Raw genomic sequence first — 13,904 nt, forward strand, 5'->3', positions numbered from 1 at the left:
TAATGCCTGATTACAAGCTGTAGTCACTACCATCATCAGGCCTAAGGAGAATTAGCTGTCATTAATGTCATTAGCTTTTGGAGGTGAAGTCCTGAAATGAAATATGATGGATATACATTCTCTTAGATGACAGCTTATTTAAATGAAGCAGTGCCAACATTGCCACCTCGCAGTTTTTTAGCAATATGTTTCTTGAACCACCAAATGGCTGGTGGCCTCATTAAACTTTTTTTTATTTTATTATTACCATCTTTTAGCAATTTTTTTATATTTTATTTTGAAAATATCCAGATACGTGCTACAGGCTTTCTTACTTTCAAACTGGGAGCTACATTATGTGAACTGGTGAATTACGAACATGAAGATATTAATACTACATTGGTTTATATTTCACACTCCTCATCTCTGTGTCAGGACAATGGAGAAAAGAGTTGCGAGATAACCAAATAAGAACCTTTATGTATTTGATGGTTTAGTTACAGCTGCATACAATTTGCTTTAATATAATTCACCTCTGACCCCTAGTAATTGATTCAAAAGGAGTGAAATAACACACACACATGAGGATACAGAACAAAAGGGAGACAGAGAGAGATTAGGGAAATTCATAAACAGATGTTTTATGGACATCAAACAGGAATGTCTGTATGTAGCACATATGAAGAAATTCATAGAAACATAGAATAGTTAGGGTTGGAAAGGACCTTAAGATCATCAAGTTCCAACCCCCCTGCCATGGGCAGGGACACCTCACACTAAACCATGGCACCCAAGGCTCTGTCCAACCTTGCCTTGAGCACTGCCAGGGATGGAGCATTCACAACCTCCCTGGGCAACCCATTCCAGTGCCACACCACCCTTACAGTAAAGAACTTCTTCCTTATATCCAACCTAAACTTCCCCTGTTTAAGTTTGAACCCATTACCCCCTGTCCTATCACTACAGTCCCTAATGAAAAGTCCCTCCCCAGCATCCCTATAGGCCCCCTTCAGATACTGGAAGGCTGCTATGAGGTCTCCACGCAGCCTTCTCTTCTCCAGGCTGAACAGCCCAAACTTTCTCAGCCTGTCTTCATACGGGAGGTGCTCCAGTCCCCTGATCATCCTCATGGCCTCCTCTGGACTTGTTCCAACAGTTCCATGTCATTTTTATGTTAAGGACACCTGAACTGCACACAGTACTCCAAGTGAGGTCTCGCGAGAGCAGAGTAGAGGGGCAGGATCACCTCCTTCGACCTGCTGGTCACACTCCTTTTGATGCAGCCCAGGATACAGCTGGTTTTCTGGGCTGTGCGTGCACACTGAAGCCAGCTCATGTTAGATTTCTCATTGACCAACAGCCCCAAATCCTTCTCTGCAGGGCTGCTCTGAAAATTCTTTGTACCATTATGTGTTTTGCTTTTAAAAGCAAAATTCTGATCTGCAATTACCAAGTTGAAAAAGACACTCATAACAGGACTCAGAAAGGATATAAATGAGAACTGAATGGAAGATTAAAGATTAACATCAAGAATCATTAATGACAGCATTTCCTCCTTCTGCAGGAAGCAGACAGGTACAAAGGTTTCTGGATCACACAAACACTTGGAGGTTCAGCTTCAGGGATGTGACAAGGTGGGACACAATATGCTTCCAACATTCAAAACACAAAGAAGCACATTTAACAGGGGTAGCCCGAGATGAATACAGGGCAGGCAGAAACAAATAGCACAGACAGATCACACTGAAACAGCATCATCTGCTTACAAGCTAGGAGGATGAACTGAAGCACTACTATAACAGCAAAGCTTCCCGCACAAAGCCGGTGTGTCCATGTTTGACTCAGGGAGGGACAAATTCCACAGCAAGGAATGCCAACAGGTAGTAAATATAAGAAGTTGCTGGGCTTGTGCTGTAGGCACCTTTCATTACAGGCTCTGACACACTTCTGGGTTTCCTCTTGTTTTGTGCACAAGGGAAAAGAACTGTACATGCTTAGGGAAAGACACCTCAGTCCATAATTCTGACTCAATGCTAAGTTTTCTCAGCTCAGATAATCATCCAGTTTTTCTGTCCAAACTATGTCATTTGGTATCACCAAACACATTGTCTCATGTCTGATCCTCTTCTGGAAAAGTGCTTGGTTGTGTAGAACAGGTACAGGTCGAGATTTAATTCATAAAGATTTAATCCAGCCCGTATATGTCAAGGGAAGTTCAGACAGATCTGACAACTCACAAAACCCAACAATATGCCAATTTATTTCCTTATACGAAGAGTAGATTTGCAGTGCAACATATTCTATATTCCAATGTGAATAGAACAAATAGCGAAGTAAATGTTCAAGCTAACTGCAGGCTACAGAAATGTGTGTTCTTGCCTTGTAACTTCGAGAATCCTTTTCTAGGAAAAGTATAGAAGGAAAAATCCCTTACTTGCAATTATCCCAATTTAACAAAATTCCTAATCGTCAGACATCACCAGGAGCTGATAAGGAAATCAGCTTTACAAAAATAAGGCTACTGTTTACTTGGATATGGACTGCATGTGGTTTATATTTAGTGAGAACAGTTTTTCAGATGAAAGAAATGAATATTCCATCAGGATATAGTACTGAACTACCAGTTATATCACTTCAATTACATTATTTCTCTGATTCTATGATTTGAATTACACTGTACAGGCCTTAAAAGATAACGTGACCTCATCATACTGGCATAATACTTTAAAACCTCTCAGGTAAGGGTATAAAGTTTGTAGCCAACTACTGATCACTGTGGTTTCTTTATACGCAGCTATGCAATAACATTCATTCCTGTGCAATGTGTGTGGCTCCAAGCGACTACCAGCAATTCAGGAAAAGCATATTTAACAAGCTGGCAAACAAGGCTCATGAAAACATGCCCCTTCAGTTTATTTTCCAGAGCTACTTCCCAATATATTCACTCTGATCCTAAACTGATATTATGCTGTAATGAAATACTTCATTTTTTAACCTAGTTAAGTATTACAATGCCCGTCTGATGCAGAAAATTTATGCTCTTAATTTTTGATTTTGTTGCTTTAGCTAAGTAAATATTACAAATGTTGTTCAACATAATTTGCTATTTGAAAAATGGGCTCATTTGAAGTAAAAAAAAAAAAACAGATAAAAATTTCATACTAAACTAAGGCAAAGTTTAGAAAAAACAAATGGGATGTGCAGAAGTGTCTCAAAATTATCAGATGAAAAATGTCAAGTGACAGGGACCTTGCGAGCACAAAGCAGTGCTAAACTGCAGCATCACGGGCTCTTTTCCTCACCATCAAATTGCAAAGAAAAGAAAATCTGGTAGTGACAAGTCACTATCTGCCAGACAGGCCTTCATACACTTCTAGGTGTCACGGAGGGTACCTCCAGCCTGAAAACCTGTGAATAAGCGGCTTCTAAGGTCAGCACAATTTGACTCTGCTTGTGGTGATGGAGAGAGCCATTCTGATGCAGTCCACGTCAGAAAAACACACATCTCACCCTTTTGAAACTAATATTTTCCATTGTGGCTGTTGTGATTCCCATTAATGTTTACAGGGATTGCACCTTCTGGGCACACAGACAGTCCTTAAAGAGCCAATACAAGCCCTCCTAAAAAGTCTACAAACTGCAAGCAAGATTACAGGTAATAAGTCAATAAAAGGAAGTAAAGCTGGAAGATAGCAATGACTTTGCAAAGAGCCTGATGGCCACAGCCTGCCAGCTCTATGGGCTTTGTTAGGAAATCGTATATGCCATGAACTTCCACTGTGAATTTCCATTACAAGAACCTGCTACTCAAATAATGACAAGCATCTTGTACACTTGACTCCAGACAGCTGAGATCTGCATGCAAATAAGAATTCCCCCAGTCTACTTTTATTTCTTTTCAGTCAAAATGAAGGTTTTTTTTTTTTCCCCCACTACAATTTCCTCTGTACAGAAACACCAATCTCTTCCCCTGCACTTTATGGTGCAGACTTTCCAACAACCCCTAGCTTTTATGAGCTGTCTCATATAACCAGTATTGCAGTCCACTGTCAGACAGATTTGTACTTTGTCCTCCCTAATGAGACAGTTCCCCAATTATCAAGCCAACAGGCAGTGTTTCTAGAAAGTTTCATCCTTTAAGGACAGGATTCCCACAGGGTGATTGGCAAATTATCCCACGTTACACCCATCACATACACAAACTTGCAGAATTTATTCCTGAGCAAGACATTTCTTTTTTATTCTACCAGTTCACATCCTTTTTCCAAGTGTATCATCAGTGTTTCATTAAACCCAACAAAAACCAACTAACCTCTCTCCCTCTTCCCATCACAAAAATCACTGTTGTTGCAGGGCAGCTACAACAGTAACATCACAGACCAAGAAAAAGGAGAATTGACTCCTTCGCAATGCAATCTGTTTATTAAAGCACCACTGTTATTTCTTCATACTATCTACATAGTTATTTGTGGTCAGGCGAGTGGAGTGGCTTTTGTCCTATCTTAATGTCGCTTGATGCAGCATCTAATCCCCAGCATTCTGAGATCTGTCGGCTGGTAGAAATTCATGCACTTGCCCAGTTCCTGTCCCTGTCTGAAACAAACACTGTAATGTATTTCAAGCATCCAATAAAACAAATCCACTTTGTCCCAGGAAATACATACTGAATAGATAAGTGGCAGGAACAAAAATTAAATGGATTATTAAAACCCACAGAAAAGTACAAGAGTCTCAATGTTATTGCACATGTTATATGTGCACCCTAAGCTAGTTATCTTCTCAGTGTCTGCACAGAACCCTCAGCAGTGAGAAGGAAGGGTAGCCAGACGGTAGGAAAAACAGCAATCAAAGGCATTTATCTCATCAGGAAAACCATCCCCAGTGGCATTCTGGCGAGGCAGAAGAAACAGAAAACCTTGTGCAACTGTGATCAAAACAAAAGCACAACAGAATTAAAGCCATTTTTTTTAAAGGAATTCTGCTTGCAACATAAACTAATGTGTCTCTGCATTGTACAGCCAGCTCCTGCAGCAACCAAGCTACCTGCCAATTGTCCCAAGGCTTGCAACAGCCTTGCTGCTGGAGCTCAACCTTGTAGCAGCACTTCATGTATTAAAAGCCTGGGTTTCAACAAATTCTGATGGTGGCCCATGTACAGATACTGGTGGAGCCCTAACTTCCCTAAAGAGTTCTCCCAATACTTTATCATCCTTCTAATAGGAAATTCCTCAGTCTTTCACCTAAAACTCCATTCCTATGAATTCAAACTCCTTTTTCTGTCCCCAGCAAACAACAATACTCCTCAATAGCCTTTTATGCACTCATGATGCTTTTTTTTCTTCTCACCTTTAAGTTTTCTATTCTGTGGACTTGAACAACTTTTTCTTACACTCTACTCTCGGTGCTGTTTCTAACTCCATAATCATCCCCAGCTGAAACCCTGTCTTCCAGTTCCCCATACAGTAGTCCAGTTTGCTCTGCTTAAGTGGGGCAACAGGTAGCTTCATGGATCTTTCCTGTTTAGCTGTCACTCTATAGCTGCTTTTGTCTTGGTTTTCCCCACAACACGGTGATATTTCCAATTCATTTTCAGTGTATGATGCACTACAAACTCCAGCTTATTCTCCGAGAAATCTCTGCCCAGGGCTACAATTATTCCTCAACCTTTCTCAGTCGAATGAGCATCTCTGTTTAGGTGCAACGATTTACGCTTGATCTTGCTGAATACATCTCATTCAATAAAATCCTCATTGAGGAAACAGGATTGAGAGTCAATCTGCCTAGATCATTTTGGAAGAAAGAGCTGGGGGCACCTGCAGCACAAAGCAGCAGGTTCCCCTTGGGTTAATGAAAGCACAGTCAGCTATAGCAGTTTCTGTAGCCAAATCGAAAGACCACAACCTCCTCATCTGATGCAGATGTAAAAAGCCTACATGGTAATTAAGCAGACTTAAAAAACTTGATGTAGTACATTAATTATCAGAGATATTATCTGGGAAATCTTTAAGAGAAGATGAAAGTAAATAAAAACAGGAAGAAGTCTGAGCTAGAGAGAAAACAGAGTTTGAGAATGTAAGATCAGTCGTGTCATTGCTTACAAGTTAAACAAGTGTTTCAAAGAAACAAATTAAGTAGATTTATGACGCTGCAGAGATTTCTTTCCAAAGTAACTCTTCTGATTGATGGATATGAATCTATATCAGAAACCCAGATGATAGAATAAAGTTAAGCTTTAGGAATTTCAGACTTATAATTCGTTGCTATGGCAACATTCTCAGCAAGAGATCTTTCCTTAAAAATAAAAAATAGGAAAAAATGCTTTACTTTTCCCTAAAACATAACTTTGCATGATGAGAGAACAAGGCAGGTAAAGGCAAGATTGTAAAATCAATCTGTTAGACCAATACTTTTTAGTACACCATTCTAAATGCCTTTCTACAAATCAAGTAAAATTCTCCTTCTGTCACTTTTATAATTTAGGATAGGAGGAGCTGAGGACACTCTGGGTTTGAAATTGGTATTAAAAATTCAAGTCTCAGAGTTACAACTGAAGATTCAGGCAGCACAGAGGCTAAGTATGTCTTCACTCAAACAAAGCTCAAAGAAACAGTGCAGCATATCAGAAGTACAGCTTCCTTTTAAAGGTGAAAAATACCAATTAAAAAGACAATTTGGTTCTTTAAGTGCTGTAAACAGGTAAGTGGCAGGTACTCTTCTTGTGGTTAAAAGCCTTCTGTGCAAGGGATCAACACCAGGTTCCCTTCTCTGCAAACGCACTAGACTTGGATCCTACCCACAACCATGTACAGCATCCTCTTCTATTTTCTGTAGTTCACGAAGTGTCTGTTTAGCTGCAATCCTGGCTCTGATTGACATCAGTTAATTAAGTTTTGGGTTGTATTTTTTTAACCAGGAGCAAGTCTGAATGATGCTCAGAAAACTTGCAGGGTATCGGATGGCTTCAGAGCGGTGTGCGCAAAGAAAAGCAGGACAAGAGGTCCTTCGAAAAAGCCAGGGCACACAGAGTAAATACTTTCAAACAACATATAAACAGGGGACCAATTTATCCCTGAACACAGTGATTGCAGCTTCCCCAGTCTGCCTGGAAACCTAACAATTAATTAGCAAGACTCTTATTTAGAAAACCAATACAGAAAACCCAGAAAAACAACTATTGAGCTATTTTTATCATTTCTTCTTTCAGTGAAGATCGGTGCCTATAATGTATTTGCTGTGTTTCAGGCAGATGAGGTTTAATTGCTGCAGGACAGCAATCGCTACTAGTGTGTTAGAGACCAACATCAAAATACAATTGTTTACATTATTAGGAAATTATGAACATTTGAGGAAACTTAATTTGCTTAAATGATAACTATTTATTCCTAGAATAACTCCTTGTATTACCTTACATATTTTTCCTGCTGTTTATCTGTATGGACTTAAGTGCAGATAAACAGAAACAATGTCTCAAGAATCCTCTTAACCAGACAGAGGATTGTATAAACAAGACTCATCCAACACAAAGCTTCACCCAGCACCAATGACATCACAAACAGCCAGAGAAATGCTCAAGTGTCCCACAGGGGGCACAGCTACATAAACAAGTGTGAATGAAAAAGCAACGGGTGTTTTCAGGGATGCCAGCTAATGAGGACAAACACAAACATGAACTTTACTTTGGTAACCTAAAAGGTAGATGGAGCAGATGACCTGAGACACACAAACTCCTGTATGAAAATAGCAGATAGGAATTTGAAGGCTTATATGGAACATGACAGATTTGGGAAGATGAGCACAGGAGACAAATGTCAGGGGCTGTTTGATTTCACTGAACAATCCTGCAGATAATGTTCCTGAGGCTCTTACTTCTGCCTTAATGGTTATGAGAATCATGGAATACCAGGTTGGAAGGGACCTCAAGGATCATCTGGTCCAACCAATCCTCACCTATGGCTGGGCTGCTGGTAAATTATGAGCCTTGGCAATCACACTGTCTGGCATTTTTCTGTAAGTCCATCGTCTCAATTCTGGCTTTACCCATCATGATGATTTTTTATATACTGAGTTTATAACATTTTCAGATAAGATTTCAGTGCTTCCACAACAGCACAAAGTTGTTCTCATCTACACCTGGACACCTTGGACACAAACACAACCCAAATCACTACCATCTAGACCATTTAATTATCATGTTGTCATATGCATAATGATATCCTTCTCCCCCCTCCATAAAGCTACATCTCACAATTCACAGTATTTCAAGATCATTGCTCCCTTTCCTCAATACAGAAGTCATCTACACACACGTGTTTTTTGATCTAGTCCAAACCTTATTCCTGTTCTCCCAGCCCTTTTCTGAACAGAAGTTACAATGTCCATGGCATCTATCATGTCTCTATAGGCAGCTCAACAATATGCAACACTGAAACAAAACAGTGACTGCTGTAAGTAGATCTAATTTGAGGCTTATTATTAGAGACTATTTCCTCATTATGCTAGCTTTCCAGCATGCTTCTCCCTTTTGCCTATTTGCAGACTGGCTTATTTTTCTCCACCATATGCTACTTCATTTTCTCCCATGCCGAATTACACTGTAGCTGTCAGCTCTGGTTCTGACCTCTCTTCCACTGCAGTAGAGGCAAAACCTCCCTTCTGGTGCTCTAAGTGAATGCTGGATGAGGTTATAGTTGCAGTGTCTGTAATCAATTGTCATCATACATCTCTGTCCTTTTCTAGTGTTTGCCATGCTGCCTAATGTAGTATCATTTGTAAATATAATTAATGAGCTGTTTATGTACTCTTCAAAAATCATTAAGATGTTAAATTAAACTGAGTTTAGTGGTGCACCCTGAGTCACCCTGCACACTTGTGCCCAACTCAATACATTGCCATTTATCATTACTCTTCATTCATAATGGCTCCAGCAATTGTAATTCCTATGACACAATTCATGTTCAAAACAATTTGAACTGTGGGGTTTTTCCTCTTTTTGCATTAATTTCTACACTTGCTGCCCTTTCTGTTCCGAAGATACGCAACACATTCATGTTGTTACAATTCTTTAATGTCTTCCTGCTTTCTTCTCACTTGCTACAATTACTGCTGCTCCGATGCTTTTGGGTTTAGTTAATTCCTATAGTATATTAGAAATTTCTATTGTCAATGCATACTTATTTATAGGTGAGAAGTATACTGCTTCTCCTGCCTTTCCTCAGCGCCTATTTTCAATTCCTCATTTTTCTCTTTTCCATAATTATTTAATCTTCTCGTTACAGGGGCAATCAGAATATGCTGTCAATCAGGACAGCTGATTTTCACCTCCCTATTTTACACAGGTAACCCTCCTCCACCCCCTCAGTTTCTGTTTGTCGTCTCCCTATCACAAATTTATCTGTTGTCATAATCCAGCCCACACTTGGACACTGTCTATTTGAGTACCTCAATTCCCTCTATGGTGTCTCAGAATCCTCAGAACTCTGTACATTCATTTACTAATCTTCTTTCCTTTTATGTCTGCTGCACTGGATCGTGTGAGACCCACTTGCACTTTGCATTCTTGCCTTCAGACTCACAGTAATCTACTGCTCCTTAATTGAATGAATTACACATTTTACTTTGCTACAGGCTTGATTTGTTCGTTAAGGTAGATACTCAAGTAGCCTTCACTTCCCAAAGCATCACTGAAATCGCTGGACTTAGGGCTTTTCAGAGCAATCCATGATCTGTCATGTGGACTTTAAAATCCATATTGCTTGCTAAGCTTTTTAATGCCGGTATGAATGAATGGCTCTTGGCTCCCATTCAGCTTGTGCAGCTGTGTCCTGCAAGTCAGGGTGTTGAGTATCTTTTTTATCTCAAACAGGTGCACAGTCAACAGCTCTTAACCAGCAAGGAAATAATCCATGGATGATTTATCCCATGGTCATCTTTTCTAACTAAAATATCAGGGTAGCTTTCATTAGACCCACGAGCACGGCCACTCTTTATTATTCCATGTTAAATACCAACCTACCACCTAAAACATCCCAAAATCACAGAATCCCTACAGATGCAAGAATTGACAGCCATGACCAATGCCTATTAAACATTTCCCTTCATTATTTCACTATTTTTCTTACACTATTGCATATTTTCTCTATTTTCTCCTTCCCCCCTCCCATTAAGAACTTTCTCACGAACTTGAATGCCCTTGAAGAAGCATTTAACCGAGCCTAAAGCCAGGAATTAGGATGAATGTAGGAGCAATAGCACAGATATCTTACTGGCTCCAATAAGAATTGCATCAGGACAGAAAGATTTGTGTTTACATCCCAGAGGGGAGCTCAAAACATGCCCCGCACCCTGAGGTTGCTTTCGGCTCTAACTTACACACCTAGCTTTAAGGAAAAAAAAACCCAACCAACAAACCATCCCAAAACAAAAATCATTGGGTACCAGCTCTCTTTCATGGCTGGATAAGGGCAAAGAAAGGGCTCACTGGAACCATTCTGACAAGTTCAGAATTTCATTAGCAGAAAAACGTGCAATGTGCACAGTTTACACCAAGAAAGAAATGAGAGGCATTCATCAGGTTTGACTCTACAGGACACATCTAACTCAGACTCAAAGCCCTAAAACTATCCTGCTCTTCTTCTTAAAAAGCTTCATTTTTCATTTGCAGCTTTTCAATATTAATAGGTTTCCCCTACTGAATATTCCACCCTGATTTAACACCACTGGTCCACCTAACATATTTTATATTAAATCCCTGTGTTCTAAAACGCCAAACATACGTGCTATCACAAAACCATCTGAAATAACCCAAAAGGTATGAAGTCAGGCCCAAGTGATAACTTCTTTCTTCGTCAAACATATAAGGAACTATGGATATCTAAAGACTTCAGCTGCAATGATTTGAGCTACAGGATAAAAGCTGCAGAGCTGGAGAGGGAACAGCTATTTTTCTCTCTGGACTTTGAAAACCTGTCCTTTTGAGGTACAAAACCGTAACTTGTATTTCAAGCAACCAAGGAATCTTCATAATTCAACAGTATATCATGTAACAAGCTATTCTGATTGAATTGGTCAGGTGGTGCTATAAGCAGCGCCACTTGACCAATACCTTTATTTTTAGGAAGAAACATTAACAGACAATGCATAACAAACTAATCACTTCTCAGCTATCTAGAAGGCAACACTGCATGCAGTTATCCTCTTGGTCAGTGGCTTCTCAGGTCTTTTTTAAATCAATAAGACAGTAAAGGAACGAGCCAGGGGACCAGCTCCTTCCTTTTCTGTTGTATTAATGAGGCGGTTGTTGTACTCCTGCTACCAAGCCAACTTTCCTTAACTCTCAAGATATCCCTTTCCTCTAGCAACTATTTTGGTTAAACAATATTTAATTTCTTGGGGTTTTGCACATCACATAAAGCAAGAAATCCTCCTGGAATCCTACCATTATACTTATTCCACAGAGAGGAAACAAAGAGCCAAACTAGAAAAAACAATGTGTTCTCATTCAGTACTTACAATTGATCTGATGTTGTTTTCTTTTGCCAGTTTCAGAGAGGATTTATAGCAACTTGCCAAGTTCTCTTTATGATCATCAGTGAGATAGCCTCTTGCAATCGGCCCAACAGTATGGATGACATCTGCAAAAAATAAAGATGACAAAACAAGTTAGATATCCTACAGTGGGTTTTTTGGCTTACGTCATGTCTCTCCAGAGCTACTACACTGCAACTCAATACTTTCTGGTACTGTACCTAGTCACAAAGGTAGGAATACTACTGCAAGGAAAGTGCTTATAACTGGAAATCACAGAATAAGCTACAACTGTGATGATTAAAAGTTAAAAATAGTCAAAGCTCTATTATTAAGTGTTTGGACTAAAGGAAGGTGAGAAAGATGCACTACACGCTTGTTATGGGTGTACTGCAATCCACATGCACGATAGATGAAATGTTTTCACAAATACCCTAATTCTTCAGGGCCGTACAAGTGTAAATATTGCACAACTTCAAAGCAGTTCTCACCCTTTGAAGGTCACTCGCTGGGAAAGGTCACTACACAAAACCTCAGCGCACTGATAGCGAAACATGTCAGGGCTTTTTGTCTAAAACTAAGTCTTTCCTCAGCAACCATTGTAAGAAAAGCTGTGAGTTATGAATGCGTTATTCAAAGAACGTGCTTTCCTCTCACAGCAGACCAGATGGAGACACCATGCAATAAAACAAAATATTCCATTTGAAGAAACTTATGATGAACAAAGAGAGAAAGTACAGTCAAGGAATAGCTTAGGTATGAAGCCTCTGGACCCATCAAAATCAGATGCTGCAATCAATCAAAGTCTCTAAAGTGCTATAAGGAAAATGAAGTAAAAAGCCTGGAGTAAAAAACCCTGAGAATTGCAGGCTAAAAGGTGTCTCTTTCATCCATTCTCTCCCCCCACCCTTGACTAGTAGGAAGCACATTTACTTTCCAAATATCATTATTCTATAGCACATGTGAACGTGACAGAATGGGTTACTGTGACAGGTACATATTTTTTCCCCTTCTTTGTCATCCCCTACAATGTACAGCAGCAATAATAAACTGTGGCACTATGGTTTTTTGCAGCATTGCCACAAACAGGGATTAAGACAATGCATTGAACTGCAGTACTGCTGGTCCCATCGGTTAGGTTGTGTTTCTGTCCTATGTGGACAGGTTTCCAAGCAACATCTGCTGTGGTTACACACTGAAATACTTCCATTTACTCACAAATCCTATCAGATTCACACCTTTATACTTTATGCAAGCTGCTTTTCATTATTTCCCTCCAACCTATACGAAAGCATAAATGGAGATGCACAAATGAACATTAAAATGTATGGTGCCTTTTTTTAACCTGTCAAGTCCTAATCATAAAATTATAGAATAGTTAGGGTTGGAAAGGACCTTAAGATCATCCAGTTCCAACCCTCCTGCCATAGGCAGGGACACCTCACACTAAACCATGACACCCAAGGCTCTGCCCGACCCGGCTTTGAACGCCACCAGGGATGAAGCATTCTTTACTACTTACAAGGTGGCTTATGTGCTGAGGCAGAATGTTTTGAACCTATCCAAATTTTTTCTTTACCTTAGTCAGAAAGCATTGATAATTCAGCAGAAAAAAAAGCATGTAGGCAAATCCCAGTGCCTGGAAACACAGAGGAATCGGCTGTGATTGGAAACTGAAACCCCTGAGAGCTAAACTTCCCAACTGCTACAGAAAACCTCCCTCCTGAGGAGTAAACCCAAGGTTAACTACTCTCCTTTCCCTCTTGATCACAGTAATTTTCTCCAGTTGTGGGAACAAGATGGACAGATTGGATGATTTCGGTTGAATGTCACAGCTGCCAGACAGCAACTACAGCAAACCCTCCCTACAGCATTTCAGGCAACTGGACCATCAAGTAGGTGGTGAGTATCCACTGATGAGCGGGATGACAGCAGGTGAATGAAACAACCACAAGGGCTTCAGTCCGGGAGTTCAGGAGAAAGGTGTGGTTTTCCCCCATGGGTTTTATCCACTATAATAAACTGAGACCTAAGACATAGGAAAAAAAAAAAGAAGTAGCAAAGCTAGTTTAAAATCAGCTTCTGCTTGCAGGAGTGTGAGTACTTCCATTAGGAAAGACTATATATTCAGGCTATGACTACAGCAGTTTCGTTCAGATTGCAACTTCCCAAGTAAGATTTCTATTTGGAAACATCGGCACTTGGCTGCTGGCAACTTTAGAGAAAAAAAAAGCTTCTCTTGCCTTTTTTATTCCTTCTTGTTCTTTGTTTTTGCAAGAGGCAAGCTGCAATTACTGAACCGGGGGAAGGAATACACTTGTGAATCTGATCTCAATTGAGGTCATTCTACATTTACAGACACTAAGATCAGAGGTACCGTGATGCATTTCAAACTCTTAGCA

The 13,904-nt window shown here is 39.9% G+C and overlaps 1 protein-coding gene across 9 annotated transcripts in view; it reads right to left on the reverse strand.

The window, feature by feature from the left end:
- The window catches only part of MACROD2 (mono-ADP ribosylhydrolase 2), a 741,850-nt gene that overhangs the window by 209,698 nt on the left and 518,248 nt on the right, over nucleotides 1-13,904 (reverse strand). For all 9 annotated transcript variants that reach the window (XR_009727138.1, XR_009727137.1, XR_009727136.1 and 6 more), the window contains one exon: nucleotides 11,488-11,609. Coding sequence is in view for 5 of the 9 variants with exons in the window: in XM_061364765.1 (XP_061220749.1) it covers nucleotides 11,488-11,609 (122 nt within the window). In the remaining 4 variants the exon portion in view is untranslated. The remainder of the gene's footprint in view (nucleotides 1-11,487; nucleotides 11,610-13,904) is intronic.

Source organism: Neopsephotus bourkii, unplaced genomic scaffold, assembly GCF_033783945.1.
Source record: "Neopsephotus bourkii isolate Nb327-2 ecotype Australia unplaced genomic scaffold, CSIRO-AGI_Nbou_v1 NB_1250, whole genome shotgun sequence".
Lineage (NCBI taxonomy): Eukaryota > Metazoa > Chordata > Aves > Psittaciformes > Psittacidae > Neopsephotus > Neopsephotus bourkii.